Source organism: Ahaetulla prasina, chromosome 1 (assembly GCF_028640845.1).
Source record: "Ahaetulla prasina isolate Xishuangbanna chromosome 1, ASM2864084v1, whole genome shotgun sequence".
NCBI classification, from domain to species: domain Eukaryota; kingdom Metazoa; phylum Chordata; class Lepidosauria; order Squamata; family Colubridae; genus Ahaetulla; species Ahaetulla prasina.
Window position 1 is genome coordinate 330,515,117 of NC_080539.1, and position 23,471 is coordinate 330,538,587.

General features: G+C 36.6%; 1 protein-coding gene across 9 annotated transcripts in view; it reads right to left on the bottom strand.

Annotated features, from left to right (window-relative positions):
* Positions 1-462: 462 nt before the first annotated feature.
* Positions 463-23,471, bottom strand: part of TTC7B (tetratricopeptide repeat domain 7B) — a 116,149-nt gene continuing 93,140 nt past the window's right edge. For 7 of the 9 annotated variants that reach the window (XM_058162548.1, XM_058162540.1, XM_058162542.1 and 4 more), the window contains one exon: positions 463-1,525. In XM_058162548.1, coding sequence (XP_058018531.1) covers positions 1,304-1,525 — 222 coding nt within the window. In that variant the 3' untranslated portion in view covers positions 463-1,303. Of the gene's footprint in view, positions 1,526-7,985; positions 8,042-13,197; positions 13,271-23,471 lie in introns of all 9 variants that reach the window. The other 2 variants (XM_058162543.1, XM_058162544.1) reach the window with 2 other exon arrangements.

The following is a 23,471-nucleotide window of genomic DNA, read 5'->3' on the forward strand; positions in this document are numbered from 1 at the left end:
AATATTGCTGATATAAAATATCCCACCAAAATGTGAGAAATGTACACTATGCATACATACATTTTGTGTCATAATAATATAGTTAGTGAGTAAATTAATAAACACCTAATCAATATTAAGAATATAAATATTAGAATACTGTATATATTATGGTAGTACACATATAAAAATGATTAAAAGATGTGGCTTTAGCACTATTATTCGTTAAAATATGGATCTTTTTTCAGGATTCCATGACTGAACCAAATGCAACTGCTTTAAGAGTTTTATCAAAAGTATTTGGCTTTAATGATTTAATCAATTAATTAACATTAATGCATAATAAATATATAATCTACTATTGTTTAACACACAATGCACAAAGCAGTTCAACTAAGATGCACGTAATTTGGCTATGTCATGAATCAGTTCTAATTATTTTCATCCAGCAATCAAATAAAAAGGACAACCATTATATGCATTCAAAAATCATTTTATTATTAACATAATCTTTCCATTGAGCCAAGGTAGTGTATACTTCATAAGGAATGTCGGTAAATATTCTATTTTTAGCATCTTTTTTACATATTTCCATTGATAAATAAACTCTGGATTCACATAAAAAAGTTAAACTTAAATAACTAATATTTTCATTTCTTTTTTGTTTCAACAGGCATACGCTGGTAAAATATAAATATTCTTGTACACAACCTTTCTTCTAAATACAAGAAATAACAATTAGCTACACATCACAGCTATTAACAACTCAAAACATAACCTTTCAGCTGATTTGCTGGGCTGGACTACCATAGAAGATGGAACACAGCAAATTTCACATTTTGATTCTGAGCTCCAGAGAGGTTGAAAGCCATGAAGAGAACAGGTCTTTGACAGGCTTGGTTAAAAATAGGCTTGCTCTGCCACTGAATTTTAACTTGAATCTATTATCTATCACTGATTCTATTTAGAGTTTTTACATAACACTCTGATGTCACCTAACAAAATATGGCACAATATCCATTTGAACAATAAGCATCAGGTTTTGAAATGACTATGTGGCAAAAAAAATGTAGACAATACATACATGGTGGCTTAAAGTGTGCATGTGTGTTTGTTTCCTTCTCTTTTCCAATGTTTCTTCACTGATTTATATCCTATATTGCTTTCCCGCGTTGGACACCCGACAGAAATGAGCAGATTGCCTGCAGTTGTATTTGTTACCTCTCAGGGTGAAGAGCTGCCCCTTGGAGTCAGAAGGAAAGATTAGCTCGTAGGCGTCCTCACATTCTCAAGTTCAGCTGAAGCAGGATGAGCAGTCGGCCTTTCAAAGGATTCGAGGGATGATGGTGAAAGGGACAACAGGGCTACTGGCTTCAAGCTCCAGTGCCGTCAGGAAACATTCCGTGGCTGCATCATCATTACCCTGAGCTTGCAGAACCACCCCAAGGCCATTCCAAACCTCATGGGCTGTTGAGTTCACCTGGACAGCATCCCGAAGGATCTTCTCGGCCAAGCTGTACCGGCCAAGCTGATGAAGAATTAGAGCCTAGATGGAGAAAAAGGAAGTAGCATTAAAAACAACCGCAATCAAATCCTCATATGAAAAAGAACAGTATAATTAGACTGAATACAACTGGTAAATCCATGGCAATAAGGCTAGATAACAGGAGGGCAACCATTTCCAATCTGATCCCCTCCAGCATAGCAACTCATTTCAAATTCTTGAAATGTGAATTATTTCTTTATTTTACATTCCATGTTTATTATTATTTTTATAAATAACTCGAGGTGGCGAACATGTCTAATGCAACTTCCTTCTCCTATTTTCCCCACAAAAAATTCTTGTGGGTGACTTGGACTAAGAGAGAGTGACGGACCTAAGGTCACCCAGTTAGCTTTCTTGGCTAAGATGGGACTAGAATTTATGATCTCCCAGTTTCTAGCCTTGTACCTTAACCACTAGCACAAACTGGCTTTCTTATATTATTGCTTTTATTAGCTTTTTATTATTTATTTCATGATCTTCTGTATTTCATGTATTTCCTGGCTTTACTCTACATTTAAGCATACTGTTAATGATACTGTATACTCCAAAAGGAATGCTTCCAATGGTTTAATGGGCTTTCTGTTACAACATTTCAATTTCAAGAGCTCCAGTGGGTCAGGAGTTACGGGCAGAAAAGAAAGGAGAAACAGCTTACTTTTGTAATGTTACAAATATTTCCTATCTACTTTGCAAATAAGTGAAGTTAGTAACTTACTGTATTTTTACCATACCAACTACTATATTGTAATAGGGCATGAGAATCACCTTGAGACACAGAAACTGGAAGAAGTGCAGCCTAGAACCATGTGTGCCAGAGGTGGCATGTGGCTCTCTGACGGCATGTGAGCCGTTGCCCCAGTTCAGCTCTGCTGCGCATGTGCATGCACCTCCCACCGGCCAGCTGGTCTTCGGGGCTCTGCCACACATGTGCAGAGGGCAGGGCATGTGCAGGGGGCACATGCGCATGCACAGGGGTGCATGCGGAGGGCTGCGCGCGCATGCATGGGGTGTGTGTGGCACATGCACAGGGGCCACACGTGCTTTGCATTTTGGGTTTCAGGCATGCACGCATTTGCGCATGTATGCTTTGGGCACTCAGTCTGGAAAAGGCTAGCTATCACTGTCCTAGATAATGGTCAGAAAAAAAAAACCCAGCCCACAAAAAGGAACGGGGGCAGGGAAAACATCCCAGAAGAAACTCTTCCTAGTTGTCTAGAAAATAAAGGCAAGGGTGGGCGAAGTGCTTTCAAACTTGCAAGTCTGATATCAGCCTTTCAGGAGTGGTCCAGACAAGAAACCAAAGCTATTGTAGTACTAACTAAAAATAGTACTAACACTATTTACAGTAACAAAACTTTCTGGTTGGGTGTTTCTGGTTTAAAGTAAAGTAAAGTCTCTGTAAAGAGTTTTTGTTTGCTTATTTATTTACCATATTTATACATCCACCCATCTCACAAATGTGTCTCTGGACAGTGTACAAATAACAATTAAAATAAATTAAAATATAAAACAACAATTAAACATAATTTAAACACAAATGCAGTGGTACTTCAGTACTCATCCTTAATTGGTTCCAGGAGGTACGACAAGTACCAAAAACACTGAGTACCAAACAAATTTTCCCCATAAGCAATAATGTTGTAAATCACATTGACAAGTTCTAGCTTGCGTGTTGAGTACTAAACAAATGATGAGTACTGGGACAAAATTTTCATCTCAAAATGCGTTGAGTACCAAATTTGATGAGTTTCAAAGCAATTGAGTACCAAGGTACCACTGTATAAGATTGCAGGAAATAGACCAGCATGTTACACGCAATATAACCATCTTGCAGGGTCCCTATTTCCCTGGGACCCTCAAGCCTGTCAAAAGCCATGTTTTGAGGGATTTCCTAAATGCCAATAGGGTCAGAGCTAACCTCACCTTGGGGGGAAATGATGCAGTAGGAAATCATATACAATAAAGTATTTCTCAGGAAGAATGTGTGAAACTTGACTTTATGTACATTACAGGTTGGCAGTTACAACAGCACAAGGTCACAGTAGGAAAGTACTCTTCACATACTTTTCTTCCATGACTGTCCCAATGTGCCTGCAAACTGTGTGGACAAGGCAGTCATATGATCAAATTAGATATGTGTTTTCTTCATTCGACTGGAATCTTGTAGGAATTATGCACTACTCCATTCACAATCATGCTTCATGTTTATATCAAGGGGTGGGGGAATGAATCTCTTGAATTTTGTGTGTAATGGAATGTATTGGGAAATAGGAAGCTCTGTTGCAGAAACAGAAATTAATTTGTTTTAGTTCAGCACGAATACCAATTATGGCAATTTGAGGCTCCAGTTTCCTTTTGTACAGCTCCCATTTTCTTCTCTGAACTGAGCACTAAACAATGACACAGCTTCTTGTTACTGTGCAGGAAACATGCACGCTGTAATGCAAGTCTAAAACAACCGTTCCATTGTTTTTTTTATAAAAAAACAATAAAAGAAATAAAAGAAAAGAAAGGAAAATCTCAAAAGTATACCCCAAGTCTAGAGAAAACATGAAATTGATAACTCTATTTTGCACATTTATCTAATACAATATGTTCTTCACTACTGCCAAAAGTTAAGGGCAGCTCTTGGTGATAAAACGTTTGCAATCAATGGCTACAGGCTATTATAAGGATGGCGAATGTAGAGGTCCTCAAGATATTTTGGACTTCAACCATGGAACAACAATCAACATCTGCTCTGTAAAGAATAAGGATGGGGCATGGTTCTAATTTAGATTGCTGTGGTCCTTGTGATCACACTTCCTGGTTGTCAAAGGCTTAAAAGAGACACAGGTGATCTTGTAAGAAATTTTATGACAGTGAGAGCAGTTTAAACAGTTGAACGGTTTGCCTCCTGAAGTTGTGGATGCTCCATTGCTGGAGATTTTCAAGAAGAAATTAGATAATCATTCAGTATAAGGTCTCCTGCTCAAGCAGCGATTTGGACTAACAGGCCTGTAAGATCCCTTCCAACCCTATGATTCTATAATTCTAAGGGTAATTCACACAGTGATTTAAAATAATTAAATGCTGCACTCTTTTAACTCACCATTCTTAATAATTCCTTAGAGGTTAGGAATGGCTGATTTGTAATCTTCAAGACTCCATTTTAATCCCACGTATCATTTATGTTAAAAGTCATGATCTTGAATGATCTTGAATTACACCTCTAAAGTTTTCAATTTTACATATCACTTATGATTAAATAAATACAAAGCAGTACTCAAAAAAAAAAACTTTAAGGAGCTTTAGGTAGATACTCTCTTACCTCCAAATATCAGTTCATGAGGAGGCATAAACGGGAAGACACATATTCACATAAAAATGGAAATGTTTCAAACCATAACTTTAAAGGTTTCCTTTTTATGTCTCCTAAAAAATAGGATCTAACCTTTTAAAGCAGGCTACTTTTGGCTCAGTAATGCTACACATCCCCTATCCTTGCAGATCTTGAACAGAACAGTAATCCTTATCCTCCAGCTATCCTTTCACAATTCAAAATTAAGCTCCCTAGCTGCTTGCCAAACCAGCTCCTAGCTATTCCCTTTCACAGCAGCAAAATCTCCCAGGTAAACAGACAACCCATTCTTTGGTGGGCTGCTAGGAAAACATGTGGGGAAGCTTCTTCAATACAATAGCCTTCAACAAATCCTTCTAAATAGCTGTTTGCTGAGCTGCAGGTAAGTACAGCAACCTCTGCTCTGAATCATTGTAGCTAAGAGTCTGCCCAGTCAAACCAGAATTATATATGGCTCTATTGTTCATTGAATCCATTGAAGCAGACAGAATATTGTTTGCACACAACATATGTGTTCACTATGCTCTTCTGTTTACTTAGCATGCCTATTCTTGCCTTTTTATCTACAATGCAGCCTCTAGTACACTGCATACATTCAGCTGTGTAAACGCATGGGATGGTTAATTTTCCATTCCTCTCCCCGCACTTCTCCCCCCAAACAAATCTCCAAGGCAGTGAATTGCTGTTCCCTTATTAGTAAGAAGCAACATTTGTTTCAGAGGGGAAATGCTCTTTAGCTTGGTAACACGAGTTTTAAAATGTCAACCTTAATGTTGCTGCTTATTGAACTTTCTCCTGCTCCAAAAGGGTAATGAATGTGGGAAATAAATCAAGACAATTTGGGGCATTCCTAGGAGAAAAGTGATTGCTTGAAGGAAAATGGACATCTACTTCAGAAGCCTATCTACAACTTCAAATAAAATTAACATGTTTCCAGAATGCTTCTCTCTCTCTCTCCACCACACCAAATGAATTCCTATTCAGCTAAAATTTCTACTCATGTCAAATCAAGTGTCAGTTTAGAAAAACCTGAAAGACCTATTCAGGCAAACAGCAAAGAGAATGTATGGAGACAAAATGTTGAGACTATGTGTCATTCTAAGGCTTCCACTCCAATCCTTGGTTAAGTGAAATTTTGAGGCCAGGGGATAACTGCAAATGTGGTTAAATGCGGTTCAAAGTTATAACAGCTCTAAATGAGCAGTGGTTAGGATCAGTCTTCATAATTTGGCCATCCAGGCAACCCTGTGATGACATAATTGTGATCTGAGTGCTTGGCAGACAGTTACTGTTTATAATGGTTGCAGCATTTCATGGTCACGATTGTGATTCGCAACCTCTCCTGCTGGTTACCAGCAATGGGAAAGCCATCAGGGAAGGTCGCATGTTGTCCTTCTTTTTCCCCATTCTACAGGTTACGTGACTTTAAAAAAGAGCCATGAGAAGACATACCTATCCTTCATTCTCATTTTTTGCTTTTTTTGTAACAAGTTATGAGAGGAATAGACCTGTAATGTTCCTTAAGGATAGAAGATGGTCTTTTTCACATGGCTTGTTTGTGCCATCAAGTTGTTTTTGATTCCTAACAACCACATAGCTATATCTTCTCCATGAGGATGTATCCCTAACCTATTATTTCCAGTTTCCCTAATAGTGCACTCGTCACACTGTAATTGAGTCTGTCCGCGTTGCTGGTTGTCCTCTTCTTCTTCTTCTTTCTACCTTTCCCATAATTAGATTCTTTTCCACAGAGCTGGATTTTTGCTTGATGTGTCTGAAGTAGGATAAATTGAGTCCAGGCACTTGTGCCTCAAGTGAGAACTGGGTTGATTATTTGATGATTTAGTGGTTTGATTTCTTGGCTGCCATGGTATACTCAACAGCAAAGCTTCCTATTTTGCTTTTTTATTTTCTTTGTAATAATTTTATTAAAGATTAGAAATACAGAGAATTTTTTTTAAAAATTAAGAAAAATTTAAAAAGCAAAAACAACAACAACCCCCCACTGTAGAGAAAAAAGAAAAAAAGGATAAAAGAAATGACTCCCTCTGCTTTCCAGATATTATAAACAATAGTAGCTTAGTACGTTCCCTAATATCCTTCCCAGAACTTGTCTCTTATCAATAAACAAATTGTAAAAACTTGTCATTCAGACCTAATTGGCATTTTAAATCTATAATTATTTATAGTTGTTGTAATACTGCTTCTTGTCTCTTCTAAAAATTCTCTGAAACTCTTTAAGTTGCTTTCTGAGATATTTGTCTTTCTTGTGTTTAGTGTCTCTTCTTGACAATTTCCATGGTTTGTTCTGACATCTTGTTTGCTTTCTTTTTTTTCATTTTCATCAGTCTCTTTTCACATTCATCCTTAACGATGTCTTTAAATCCATTTCATAATTCTTCTGGTTCTCTATCAATGAGGGTCAGGATTTGCTATACCCTTTCTAATTTTAAAAGCAATAATGTTTCTTCTGTTTTTCATGTCTTCAGTAATAAAACAATTTGATCTTCCAACTGAAAGTGTCTCATCCCAGTCCATCTCAATTTGCTGATGCCTAAGTTTGTCAATTAGTAGTTGTTTCATTTAATCTTACTATGTTGAGCTTTTGTGTGTTCAGTTTCCTACTGTAATTCTATTTTTGCAGTTTTGGATTTTCTTCTCCTGTATAGCAACTAGATCTCCCAAAGGCTTTAATCTAGTCTCATCATAAACATCATTAGTACTTAGAAAGATCCTCAGTGCTTCTTCAGTAGTATGTTGAATGCCATCGACCTGAGGGGCCCATCATCCAGCATTGTATCGTCAATCATTTTATGATTTCCATATAAGGTCTCCAATTGCTACCTAGCCCAGACCACACTATTGTAAAGTGAAAATGCTTTAAGAATGATCTGTCTTTATAATTAATGACATCTCATTCATTCTATCCACTTTCTTCAAGCTACCCCTTCTTTCTCCACCATTTATCTGGGTTTTTTTGGGGGGATGGTGGTGGTTGTTAAAACAGAATAGAAGCAGAAAATGTGAAGGGATTCATCCATCCTATTCATCTATCTTTCAAATGTAACTGTTTTTTTAGCATGCCATTATGTTATAACCCTGCAGGGAAAGTAAACAAACCTCTTGTACTATAATGTCTTCCCAAACTTTCCTTCTTCAACCACAAGCAGTTCAACCTAAAATTATTAGAGAGGAGGAAGTAAAGAAATCAAACAAATTAGTCAAGAATGTACTATGGCTTCCAAATTTGGGCTACAAAAAGTTCTGTATCTCTCTGCTTCCATCTAATAGTCAGCTGGGTTTTGCTTGCTGACAACTGGTAGATGTCTTTCTATTATAACTGAGACAGGAGAAAAGAAGAGCAACTTAAATTACACTGTTCTCCACAGGATCACCTGTAATGTGCCTCAGCAATGAAACCAAGACAGAATTTAATGTGGGGTAGTTTCAAATCAGAAATTGGCAAACTCTCTGCCATCCTTTCTTCTCCTACCAAATGTAGGGGCAAAACCAGCTACCAATCACTCTGCTGAACAGATGATGAGGTGGGATGAATTTGAGAGGCGAAAATTTAATGTTCATTATTAATTTAGCCTTAATTTTTATTATTTACTTTACACTTCTACTATGATACAATATCTTACATGTTGCCATCTAAAGGTTGACCAGTTACTGCACAGTCCAATCGGATTATAATTCTGACCAGCAGTAATCTAGAGGATTTCTACTTGGCAGTACAAATGAAACTGTTTCAAAGGACTATCAATCTTCTAGGAAAGCAACACATTGACAGAAAAATAGAAGATTCATAAGCCTATGTCAAACAATGTTTGATAAACCACCTGGGAAAGCCAAGGAAAATCTTCAAAACATAAAAAAATGAAAGTTAGAATATTTTGGACATGTGATGCGACACCCAGAAAATATGGCATACTTCACTTAATCCTCGAAGGAAAGATTGAAGGCAAACGAGGCCCAGGCAGAAGAACATCATGGCTTCAAAATCTAAGGAACTGGTTTGAACAAAACTCAGCAGGACTTTTTCGTGCATTTGTTGATAAAAATAGGATCACCAACATGATCGCCAACATCCGATGATGGATATGGCAAAACAACAAGATGTCAAACAATCCTCCCTTAAAAGAAAGCTGCCTTGGAAGTACTGGTTGGAGATACAAAAGCTTAAACCAGAATTTTCAATGCTATTATATATTTGGAATATTTTTTTCTTTTTCCCCCCTTTATGAAACCAATTTTCCTCATGGTGGGGGAAGGCAAAGTGCCTCATAATAAATATGGGACGAAGCTGGGAAGATGGCTGATCCTGAATGTGTCACCTCTATGTTCATCTTTTACTTTTTGGAAGAAGGAAAGTGTAACTTGCAAATTGGAATAAATATGTTGGCTTTAAGCTGCCTTAGTAGATTAGATGGACGTCATGATGATGTGTCCCTCAAAAATAGTAAACTGATTTTCTTCCTCAGCAAACTGAACATGAGGATGAGCTCTTACTGTTAGAAACATGTGAAAATGAATTAGTATTTGAAAAATTCACATGGGTTTTCCATAGCTACTCTGAGAACGGTTGAGGGCAAGAAGGAAGTGAATTAGGAACCTTGAATGATTCAATTCCATGGAGGATGGAAGTGAGATGATTGAGAACGAACTAGTGAGGAATAGGTTGCAGAAAATACTAATTAATTCTGACATTACAGAAGGACTGCCATCCAATAGGAAAGAAATATTTGCAAATGATAAGATATTTGGTTTTACGAATGGGATCGATTGTAGGTTTTGTTCAAATAAAAAAACCTAAGAAAAGACTAAATTGCATTTTTAATAGTTTGAGAACTATGCCATACAGAATCATGTGACAGTGAGATGGGCAGCATATAAAGTTAATGAATAAAATAATAATAAACATAGTGTACAACTCTGAGGTTAAGAAGGTATTTTGTTGCCACTCAAGTGGAAAGGATTTTTCAGCAAATGTCTCTGTTGGTTTACCTTGGTCTACATTCCTGCAAACAGATTTTGACAGAAATTAGGACCAATGTATCCAATAATCCAATAAACAAAAGAGAGGACAGGGCAAAATAATAGCTACACATTTAAGGAATAGGTACCAGGTGCTTACTCAATGCTTCTCTTTCTCTGCTTTTCCTTTTTTTCAGCCAGTAATAATTGGCAAATACTAGTAGCTGTTTCCTTTGACTGCTCATCTGACTACTACAATTAAAATGGTCTATCTCATGAAGATCATGTAACTGTACTACTGTATATTAATCACATTTATGGATATTTATAGGGTCTGGAAATTGAAATCTTCAGGCTTAGTCCTGAAAATAATCCCAGTTTTTGTTTAGTGACAAAATTTTATCAATTGAAGGTCTATAACTATAAAGAATTTGTTTCTGTCCCCTGCAGCCCTATCTTGCTAAGCTGCAAACTGATTTTTATACTTGGGGATGCTTATAAATCATAATTCAGAGAGTTTATGCTATAATAAAAATGATGTGTGCATGTAATTTGCTTTGCTGATATTTTATGTTCCTATGCTAAAAGGCCTATTTGCTTATTGACCTAAGTTCTATTTCTGTTCAAATCATAACATTTCCCTCAATGTAGTTGCTTCCACCTACACAACTCAGCTGCATGAGGACTGATTCATACATACTTTAAAACACATCTCTGCAATTATCAGAAGTAGAAAACAGAAACTAGCTCCACCAAATGTCAACATTTAAAGTCCAGGTGTTCAATGAAGCTTATGTGGACTGCAACCTATCATACTTCCAAAGGCTGCAAACTATCATACTTTCAAGGCTTTTATTCCTTCTGTTCTGTACAAAACTAAAAATTGCAGCCACATAGTTGGCTTTAAATCATAGTTTATTTCCCTGGTATAGCAGCAAGCTGAACTCGTGGGCTGCTGCCATTGCTAAAAGTCCTAAAAAAAGGCTGCATTAGTTTACCTAGCTATAGGTAGGTCATAGAATGAGATTCTAGATTTAGAAAATATTTTTGCATGTCTATTTCAAGAAGCTGACTGGTGCAGTGATTCTGTAACTTGTGTGGGAAAAGTAAGCTGATGACAGAAATTGAGCTCTTTTGCATACTAAGGGTAAGATTCAATGTGCATATACATATTTATGTATAACAGCATGTGGGAATGCATGTCCATCTAAGTATCTGGCAAATTTGTGTATGTTAATGGAAAACACTGACAGGGGGCTGAGGGAGATTCAGAAAATAACAGAACAGAGTTGAAAGGGACCATGGAGATCTTCTAGTCCAACCCCCTGCACAAGCAGAGGACCCTATATACCGTTCCAGACAAGTGACTGTCCAGTCTCCTCTTAAAAGCCTCCAGTGATGGACAATCCAGTTTCTGCGGGCAAGCTGTTCCACTTAATTGTTCTCACTGTTAAGAAATTTATTCTTAGTTCTAGGTTGCTTCTCTCCATGATTAGTTTCAATTCATTGTTTCTTGTCTTGCCTTCTGGTGGTTTGGAAAATAAGTTGACCCCTTCTTCTGTGTGGCAACCTTTCAGATATTGGAACACTGCTTTCATGTCAGGAGACTAGACAAAAGATATTGTCGTGCCCCACTCCTCTGCTGACGGCCGGGTCGGGGAAGTCCGTATCAAGCGTGCCTCTGCAGCTCTGCCAAAGTCCTATCAGAGTTCTCAAGGCAGGCAGGACACCAGGAAGTGACTTCAGCAATCCAAGTTAGACTTTGCCTGACTCAGAGAATGCCAGAAAGCAGATCCTTTATATAGGCCATGGGGTGTGACTCCATGACTCAGCACTTATCCAGGCCTGCCCCTCCCTTCCTTTTGCTGACGCCACCTCTCAACTCTCCGGAAGCGAGGATCTCTCCAACCTCCAGCTGTTGGCAATCCTAGCTCATGACTTGCCTCACATTCTTCAGGCTCACATGCTCTGGAGGAGGGGTTTAGTTGCTCCGTTTTCCTGGGCATGGTGCCAGGACTGGGGGCTGAAGGCACGTCAGGCCCTTCGTCTTGCTTGGCCTGTCCGGGCATGGTGCCAGGGCTGGGGGCTGGAGGCATGCCAGGACATTCTTCCGAACTATCAGCGTCTGGCAGGAGATAAGAGGGGCCCGGCTGCGGCAGGGGGAGTGAGCGAGACACAACAGATATAAAGAGGGGTCCTTGGAGCTCTCTGAGCTTGCTGGTTTTCTTGCAGATGTTTCATTAGCCAAACTAGGTAACATTATCAGTGCTAGTAAGGAATGCTGTTTGCTGTCAGTTTATATTCTGGTGGCTTGTCTGTCAGTGTTGATGGGTGCTCTTAGAGATTCTTTGGTTGGGCTGTTTACTGTTGGCTCTTTGGCAGTTTTCTGATTGGGGTATTGCTTACTTGATTGTTGGTCTGAAGTTAACCTTGGAGTTAATCTATGCTGATCTGGGTGCTGATTGCTGATGAGAAGTCCTTAGGTTTTATTGCTCCCTTTTGGACTGATGGATTGTCTCTTTTAGCCTATAGATGTTGATAAAGATATAATCTTTATACATAGACTATATCTTTATATAGAAATATATAAGATATAAAATATATGTAAAATATAGTCTTTATATACATGCCATCTTCTCTCATTAGTGGATCAATTGTTTCCTTAACCTTTTTCTTGTTTTTTATGTGTTGAAACTTATTATTTTTGATATTTGTTGCAAGTCTTACTTCATTCTGAGCCTTAGCTGTCCTGACTTCATCTTTGCAAGTTTGGGCTATTTATTGGTATTCTGCCTTATGTATGTATGTATGTATGTGTGTGTGTGTATTTATTTATTTATGTATTTATTAATTTAGTTGAGTTCATATTAGATTATATATATAAGTATAAGCATGAATTGAATACATAAAATGAATACAATTAAAGGGAACATTAGGACAGGGACGGTAGGCATGCTGGTGCTCTTATGCATGCCCCTTACAGACCTCTTAGGAACGGGGTGAGGTCAACAGTAGACAACCTTAGGTTAAAGTTTTGGGGGTTTGGGGATGAGACCACAGAATCTGGTAGTGCATTCCAGGCATTAATAACTGCTACTGAAGTCATATTTTCTGCAATCGAGTTTGGAGCAGTTCACTTTAAGTTTGTATCTATTGTTAAAATCAGCTTTTTTAAAAGTCTAAGACACTAGTCTGATTATCTTCTATTGTTTGTGTTTGCATTATTGTGTATGAATTCCAATGAGACATGGTCATTCTCCTCCAAAGTTCCAGCAACTTCAACTCCCTCTTTCACTTCTTCTCTATTAGTTAGAACCAGGTCCAGTATAGCTGTCCTTCTAGTTCACTCCTCTACCTTTTGGATGGCAAAGTTGTCAGTAGGTTGGTCAGGAACCTGTTCATCTTCCACTTGATGCAGTGTTTGTCTCCTAGTTGATGTCAGGGTAGAAAGAAAAATATTCTTTTGCTTATATTAATTTGTTTTACTTGGACATATTTTGTTTGGGGGACAGTTGTAGCTCTTCCAAGTTGGGATTCTCATAAATATATAAAATCCTAAAAATTTAGATAAACGTTTGAATTGCATATTGAGCAAACCCAAAATTTTTAATAGTCATCTGTTGAGTAAATCTAGTGGTCTGAACAATATATAAGATTAAGTTGTCGTAGATGAGCTTACATACTAAACAAAGGCAAAACTAAGTAAATCACATATACATATATGTGTAAGGCCACACATAATTTTGTCAGTAGAGGTACAAGTTAGAGATACATATGTAGATTTGTTATCAGTGTCGTAACTACGCTATTAAATAAGCATATTTTGGCCAATTCTTCCACTTTGAAGTAATTTTTAAATGTATCTTCTCAGATAAGATCAAGTGTTTGAATCTCATAATTAACTGTAGATACATATATTGTATTCATTGTATTCACATAATTCACTGTAGAAACATATACATAAACTCAGAGTCACTTGGGTAGTGAAAAGCATATACAGTATATGTAATAAATAAATAAATATTAGTTGCAAAGATATACTATATACAGTAGCATCTTTGAAAATTATTTCTACAATTCATGAAAGTATGTATTCTGTAAAATATTGGCTGAAAACAACTCACTAACAAATGCAATAATTTCATGAAAAATATGAGTGACACAATTAAAGGAAATTCATATTACATGGAAGTTATTTTCCTTTCTTTTTGTTTGTTATCAGTTAATAGAGAACAACAAAGCTTTTCACATAAGAAAGAAAAGTGAAACATATAGATAGTGGACAGGCATTTCTAGTTTAGTAATAATTATGAAAAAGAAATTAGGAGACAATGAGTATTAAAGCTGGCTAGGTGGCATGGGGCCGGTTTCTCTTTCTCAACCCACCCCACCTCACAGGGCTGTTATTGTGGAGAAAACAGGAGGAGTGTGCATTATGTACTCAAACCTTGGGATGTGAAAAGTAAGGGTAGGATATAATCTAATCAATACTGTGCCTAGTTCTGAGCACCAAGATACAAAAAACCCTGGAATAAGAAGAACAGGAGTCCTAAAATTCCTATGAAGGAGATGAAGGGATCAGAAAGATTTAGCTTTGAGGAAATGACAATACTTCAAATACCTGAAAAGTTCACATGGAAAATCAGGACCTGCTCCTCCTCTGTAATAATGGATTGAAATGACAGGAAGACAGATTTCAACTGAAGCATTAGAAAAAGCTTCCTAACTGTAAGAAGGGAGAGACCAATTAACTGTGGAGACTGTAAGAAGCTCTTCACTGGATATATTCCAGCAGAGGCCAGAGAGCCATCTGTTTGGGTGACTTTAATTCATACACTTATAATGAACTGGAGGTAAACTTGATGGCTTAAATGGCCTGCAATTCTAAGATACTATGAATGGATTTGCACTTCAAATAATGGCAAATGACCTAGATTAGGAAAGCACTTTAATACAATCAAATGCAGTGAAGCAAGGTGAGTGGATGGTGAGAGGTTTTTCCCTTTTCCACTTCTTTTATGTAAGAAAATGGATTCTTTCAAGTTATATATGAATTATGACAACAAATAGATAAAATATATGGGTCTGCTTACCAGGCCTGCTTAAGAATTACTGCATTGATTTCAAGCCTGTTCCCAATCTGTTCCATTAGGTGGACTACAATAATGTAACTGAAAATTATCTACCGTATGAATCGCCACATTAGCTAAGGTCAGCAACATGAGGCCTGGGATGCCATAGCAAATGTGATTCTTACCATGCTGACTGTAAAATCCCCGTATTTCATTTTTTAAAGAAGTATTAAAATAAAAAATGCCTCCAATATTTTAAGACATTGAATGAAAAGGATCAGTATCTTCTGAGATTTTCTTCTGTAGATTATTAGTAATATCCTTCTGAATTATGAGTGATCTGCAAGCTGACAACTACTGCTACAATTAACAGAATAACTCATTACATGGCAATTTACATTTTAAGTAATAATGTTCATGCTTTGAGATTGGAAGAATGGAAGCAAAAGTTGACAGATGTAAAAGAAACTGATCTTTCTAGATCAAGTAGAGGAATGATGTCTCCACATAAATTTTCTGTCATACAATTCTATTTGCTTTTTACTTCCTGCTTCCTTATTTAGTGCTCAAAAATATTTAAACAATAATTTATTTCACAGGTACTTACAGCTCCAACTCATTTGCTCTATAAAAAATAAAATTAGCTACTGTATTTATCTTTTGTTGTTCAACTATGTTTATGTATATCATGCTACACTAATTCTTAGAGTGAGCCATTCATGAATCAAAAAGTGCCTAGCTCAGATTTGTTTGTCTACTTTGATTTAGTGCAATTTATAAATTGTTATCAGGTAGTGTTTAAAGCAAGCCAAAATTCAGCTAGTGCAACATTGGGGTTTTAAAAACTAATTGTTGCTTGTGCAAAATGGAAGGTTGCATTTGAGGAAAACTCAAACAAGAAGAGGCTTATTTTGAAGAACTACAGCAGAATACAGGAGATTGCAGATATACTTTGGATATGGATTTGTCCTCTTATACTGTCATACACCACTTCATTAATAAACATACAAAAACTTAATTGCCTATTTCTATCGAGCTGGAACCGATTACCCTATTTTCCATAAACATATCACTTTGAATAGTGCGAATTTGAACAATACAACCATTTTGTGAGTTTAACTTACTGCAATAATCAAGACTTACACACACACACAGTCATATATGAGGGATGACTCTCACCCTGGTCATCACTTTTTTACCCTCCTACCATCTGGAAGGAGATATAGCCAGCCCTACAAACAGGCTGAAGAACAGTTCTTATCTGTGGGCTGTCAGACTCCTGAATGAGAAATAACATCATAATTATGTAGTATGATGGACTGCAGGGCTGGAGCAATGTGTAACATGTTCACACTGGTGAAATAGGACTGGGTGTTTTGTTAATAAGATTTATTGGGTTAGGGATTTTCTGTCTTCACTATGAGTTGTATTGTGTGTGTGGGGGGGTACACTGAGGGAGTTCAACCAATCTCATTGTACATATGTTGTGTACTGACAATAAAGATTTGAAAAGTGAGTGGTTATATAAATTTGAAGAAATAGTTTAAAAAACAAAACAAAACATACATTACTGAAAAATAAAAAGCTGCAAACAGGTAATCTTTTCCTACCAGCCCATTATGGGATAACCTTTCCAGGAAGTGGAAAGCTGACTAAAAGTGCAGAAGTCCCTTTACATAAATAGAAGTTTGCTATCAAGAATACTGGATTGTGCTTTTAACTGTAAACATATAGTCAGAATCTTTGCCAATCTTCAGAAGGACACCAAGGAACTGTTGCAGGTCCCATCTATTAGGGATGTACATTAATGGAACCATGAAAAAGGGCCTTCTCGGTGGTGGTCTCTTCTCTGGATGAACCTTGCTGCATTTCTGAAAGGCCCTGGAGACGTGGTTTTGTCAGTGGTCTGGGGACTCCAAATGGAGGTGGAGCCAATCAAGTGGTTTTACTGTGTTGCTGCTGCCATGGAAGTAGGGTTTTATGCAGTATTGGGTTTCAAAAAATTTTTACTACCAGTTCTGTGAGTGTGATTTGGTGGATGTGGCATGGCTTGATGGGCATGGCAGGGGAAGGATACTGTAAAATCTCCTTTCCCACCCCACTCCAGGGGAGGCTACTGCAAAATTCCCATTTCCTCCCAATCAGCTGGGACTTGAAAGGTAGAGAATAGATGGGGGAGGGGCCAGTCAGAATTTTTACTACCAGTTCTCTGAACTACTCAAAATTTCCTCTACTGGTTCTCCAGAATGGTCAGAGCCTGCAGAAACCCACCTCTGGTTTTATGTTTTTTATGATGTGAATTTTAATGTCGTAATGGTCAACTTTATGAGACCCAGGGTCAACTTTATGTGAGCTGGGAGGAGATATAAATTTATTCAATGAATCAACTTGCATTATAAAGTGTAGGTATCAGAAGAATTAAACAAAATAATTATTTCACCTAATTTTGGATTTTGGCTGACATATAATATTGTAAAGATGGTAGCATGCTGTAACATAGCACAAGACATAGATTTTACATGGCTATCCAAATATTGCAATTGTATTCATAACATAAGTTCAGAATGCAGTATAAGAAAATTATAAACTTTTTGAAAAATACCACTAATGCTGCCTCTATTTATGATAAAAATAGCATCACTATCTAGACTTATAAGCTGTGATTACATAATTAATGCCAGATGACTAAAATTGCTTCATCAAATGATTGTATATATTTATATAACATTAAAAATGTTAAAAGTTAAATTTGGAATGCAAAGACTGGTATTGATATAATGAAGAAAGTTTGTTGCATTAAGCCACCCAAAGTCACTGTACCAGTGAGACAAACAGCATAACATGTAATAAATAAATAAATAAAATAAAAGTTAAGTATTTTTTGTATTATGTGGAATTGGTTAGATTTTTTTAAATCTCTCTTTTTTTAGACAGCACACTGGTATATGAAATACAGCATTTAATATACACATTATAAAACATCAAAAGTGAATTGTAATCCATAACAGAAATCAGGTAAACCACAATAAGAGCTTTTTAAGATGAGCTGACACGAAATAATATCAAATTAGAGTGGGTTTGTATTCTGAATGGCAATTATTCAATTAATTCAATATAATCCAAATAATCCAATTAATTGTTGTCTCACTTTCTGTATTATTTCATCAGATCAGCATAAAATTGCTTCTGTTCAAATGACCATGAAACTGATTAGCAATGCAAAAAAGTTTCTCCAAGGATAACGTATAATGGACACTATAAATGGAAAGGTGACTTGCCATTTAGCATTTTAGATTTAGGGACCATTAAAAAAAAACACCACTACTTCCCAGAAGATGGGAATCTTTTTGCAGTAGCTTTGTCTGCTTGATTAAAAGAAGATAATAAATTCATGGTATTAGTTGAGCACTGTTGAGAAAAAGAACAGTGGACATTAATAAGAAAGATGTTTTTGTTTAGAGCAAACACCATACCACTAACTTAAGGGATCTGCAATGCACATTGTGTCTCCAGGTGGTTTCCCACTCATTTTAGATTGCTTACTTTCAAGTACTGCTCTTTAAAATAAGAATTGAATCATTCATTATTTAGAGAATTCAAATCTTATCAGGCAAATGTGATAAACTGTATCTGTATTTATTTTAGAATGTTAAAAAGATTTGAGTGATTTATGTATCTATATATTCACAGATAACATACAAATGTAACTAGAGATGAAAGTTAAGTGTTGCAAATTTATGCAGGTAGAGCTTGACTTACAACCATTCATTTAGTGACCATTCAAAGTTATAATGGCAGTGAAAAAAGGTGATTTATGACCATTTTTCAAACTTACAACCATTACAGCATCCCCACAGCCACATGATCAAAATTTGGGAAGTTGGCAACTGGCATGTACTTATAATAGTGGCAGTGTCCCAGGGTCGTGTGATCACCTTTTGTGACATTCTGACAAGCAAAATTAATGGGCAATCCAGATTCACTTAACAACCATGTTACTCACTTTACAACTGCAGTGATTCACTTAACAACAGTGGCAAGAAAGGTCATAAAATAGAGCAAAACTCCCTTAATAAGTGTCTTGCTTAGCAACAGAAATTTTGGACTAAGTTGTAGTTGTAAATCAAGAAGTACTTGTACTGCATTTTCGACAGGATGGCATGCACAACTGAAAATGATTACTATGCTATTCCCAGTGAAGAGGCTTTAGATTTTATCCCAAATTTTCTGAACATCATTCGGATGGTCAAGACAAGAAACTCTACTGGGTTGCAATTGTTCAGTCATTAATTCTTTTCAGCAGGCTAAGAATATTGACTCAGATATTAATAAATGAAACAGACTTTGTGTATGCTTCACCCTTGCTCTTCTTCCCATATAAACCAGTTAGTTAGGAAAGAGAAATTGGCAAAATGGGGACAGATAATGAAAATGTCTCTTTATAACAGAAGTCATAAACACTAAAGGCAGTGAACTAAAAAATATGGTAAAAACAGATTATGTCTGCTAAAAACTGACAAATATCCCTAACAAATCAAGAAGTGTGGTTAATTAAATTCTGGACAATTTCTATTACATCCATTTTTTCCTTTTATCCAAAGTTGCTCTAAAACCGCCCTGAGTCCTCGGAGAAGGGCGGTATAAAAATGTGAACAATAAATAAATAAATAAAAACTGTTTATTAAATCCTATGGTACTGGCAAAATAAAATTATTTCTCAGTTGCCTAAAATCTCCCATGCTCTGTCTGATCAGCATTTCCCAAGACCACCACTCCCTATAACTGCTGTTTTCCCTCATCACCAGTAATTTGTCCGTCTAAGACAGTGGTAGTCAACCTGGTCCCTACCGCCCACTAGTGGGCATTCCAGCTTTCATGGTGGGTGGTAAGGGTTTTGTCCGATACTGAAGCACTTTTCTTTTTTTTTAATTTAATTGACTTATAAAAAAAATTTCATAGCATTATTTAAAAACATTTTCATTAGGTTTTCATAAAATTCCCCGTGGCAATTTACATTTCTGAAAATATACTATTTGTATCACCCACGCATAAGTTTAGTTCATGTTATGTAAGTGAAACTAAATGGCGCTATAGTGCGACCGCAAACAAAAGAGCCTCGTCCCAGAATAGCTCGCGCATCTCCCCCCACACCACCCAGCTGTAACAGACAAGCAGAGCTGGTAGATAGTGCTCCCCCCAACCCAATCCACAATGCGCGAGAGGCATGTGCAGACGATGATACACAGTGCATTACTGTGGAATCGATGGGCGGTTAGAAAATTTTACTACTAACAGAGATACAAAAGTGGGCGGTAGGTATAAAAAGGTTGACTACCCCTGGTCTAAGATATGGAGTCCTAAGCCAAAGATTTTTATATTTATGATAAAATAAAACAATGTCTTTTTCTGCATTGGTGAACTGATTTCATTACTTTGTTGCGACCCTGAAAATTTAATTTCTGATTCATTAGTAAATGTGTGAATATGGTAAATATGGTAACATATTTAGAAGGTTTCTATTTGTTAAATCAAGCACAGGAAATGAGGAGTCCAACAAATTATTGACTGAGCTAGTAGATCACAGGTTTCAAAAAAACATTGAGGCAGCCAAGTGAAAATAAGCGCAAGGACCTTCAACGTTTTTTCCCAAGTGAGATTAATTGCATTTATTCAATGTATTATCAATTAAAATCATCACTTTTAATTACTACTGCAGAACCAGTATAACTTCTCCCCCACACCCACCACAGACTAACAGCAGCCCAGGAGTCCCAAGGCATGTTTTCAGTGAAAAGGATAAGTTTATTCAAATAGACCAATGGTTCCCAACGTGGGGCCCACGCCCCACAGGGGGGCAATTCGAAAATATGTGGTTATCTAGAGTCTAGACTTTAGATCTTAGCAACACTTTTTAATATATGTATAGACAAGACTTGAAGAATTATATGTCATGGGGGTGGGGGAGCATCAGGATTTTAGAGATGCTTAGATGGGGCATGGCCAAAAAAGGTTGGGAACCACTGAAATAGACAGAGAAATATGATATTCCCCACAGGCCACAATAAAATATTCTACTTAATGTTATACTAGAAACTACCTACAGGAGAGATATTGATTATATAAACAATGAATGAAAGACACATTAGCATCCATTTTAATAAATTGGGAAAACAACAGCTTTGGAATAAAACATGTTATGTGAAAATTTTGAGGGCTCTTTTGTGCATTTGCGTCAGTGCTGATTCCTGACGACTGCCTAGACTAGTCCTTGCAGTTTTCTTGGCAAAATTTTTGGTGATGGTTCCTCATGGCCTTCTTCCTAGGGCTGAAAGTGAGGGACTGGCTCAAGATCACCCATCTGACTCCATGTCTAAGGCAAGATAAAACTCATAGTCTTCCACTTTTTAGCCTGGGGCCTTAATCTGTACACCAAACTGCCTCTCAAGTGAAATGTAAGAACTTCTTGTCCATTTCTTGCTAAAGGCATTAAGCATTTCTACAGAAAAGGTTAGACAGAAGTTGAAGAAAGCCTTCATGCTCCTTCTTCAGCCCTGATTATCATTCTGTAAGTTAGCAAGCCTCGTCACTCTATCTATCCCAGATATTTAATTACAGGAAGATTCACAAAGTTGTACATAGAGATATATTCTGTTCAGTGACTCCGTTCAATCCTTAGGGCCCAGCAGTCTGCTTCATTGTCGAGAAACAATCTTCATAATGAATAGATTATACAAAATCAGCTCATTTGAGAGAAATAATATTCTAGTTTCATAGTAAGAGAACTGCAGAAAGCCTCTTGATGTATAGTATTGTTTTTACTATTGTTTGTGAGCCATCCAGATTATGGTGCTATACAAATCTTTTGAATGAATGAATGAATGAATAAATAAATAAATAAATGTCTGTGGGGCAACATACCCTCCAGTGATCCTGTCATGACTGGAGGCTCACTATTTACTGAATCTGCACTACTATTAATCTTCTCATAGTTCCCATCACCAATCTCTTTCCACTTATGACTGTATGACTGTAACTTGTTGCTGGCAATCCTTATGATTTATATTGATATACTGACCATCAATTGTGTTGTAAATGTTGTACCTTGATGAACGTATCTTTTCTTTTATGTACACTGAGAGCATATGCACCAAGACAAATTCCTTGTGTGTCCAATCACACTTGGTCAATAAAATCCTATTCTATTCTATTCTATTCTATTCTATTCTATTCTATTCTATTCTATTCTATTCTATTCTATTCTATTCTATTCTATTCTATTCTATTCTTTAGCATATGTCTTTAACATACAAAACCAAGAGATATTTATATTTATTTATTTTTATGCAATTTGATATTCAATGACTCAGTACATAAGCTTATGTACTTTTTTAAAGAAAAGTGTTTTTCTAAAGAACATTGATTCAAATATGTATCTCTCTGAAGGCTTTAACTGGTTTTATTCCCACTATCGTCTTGCCAACTGCTCTATGCAAATTTCTAGATACTCTTACACAATGGCTGCTCAGAACCTTAAGCATTCAGAGAACAACTACCATGCAGTATATAAGCATGTTAAAAGAACTATTTTATTAAAATATGACCCACTACCCTCTCCTTACCAATCACTGTCCCAATCATTTTTCTGGACAGACTAAAAACTAAGCACAGGACCCACTAAGCTAATGGGCTCCATCTTGGACTTAGAAGCATTTTGGAAAGTCAGATTATATTTGGCACTGATATTTAGTTTTCATGCATGCCAGCCTTCTATTTCTTTTATTTTTAAACTCTAACAATATAGGTGGTATAGAAAACATGCCCAGTACCTGAAAAATTATCCTGGAACACTACCGTAAAGAAACTGGAAGCACCTTCAGCTTTAAGAGAATTTTTTCCTTGTCTATTTCCTGTTGAACAAGAACTTCTACCCTTTATGAACAAGCAGAGAGCCTCTGGGGGAATGCAGTGTGCATGTAAAGGCCCTTTATTTCAAGTGAATTCAAATGGAAAAAAAATACATTGTAATATGCAGCCTTTATTTAATGAAAGTGTACTACTTCGGGTACAACGCCTACCTTCTTTACAAGGCACCCTTTGGCATTCATCAATGTGTTCAATTATCTTGAAAAGCCAGAAAGGTAACATAAAAATACTTCCCTGTATTCTCTGTTCCTTTGTAATTTTTTGTCTTATACGTTCCCTCAGGAATGTATGAGGAAAAGCCTATCTGAATAATTTATAGAAGCCTTTGAGGAAACAAGCTTTTCATTTTGAATAAAGAAGTCAGATAAAGTGGAGAATTATAATTCTTCAATTGAGCTCTATGCACTACAGGTTTAATTTGAATAAGCATTCTGAAATGAAATTTTAATACAACGAAATTACATGGGACAGATAAACATATAATAAGTCTAATATTATTAACTTAACTAGCAAAGATAATTTTGTGATGAAGTACTTTTGTCTTCCACAGTAGAGAATGTGAATTATAACACAGACATGATATCTAGGATACAATCCTTACTCTAGTTCCCACACTGTTCTAATTCTATGCTTA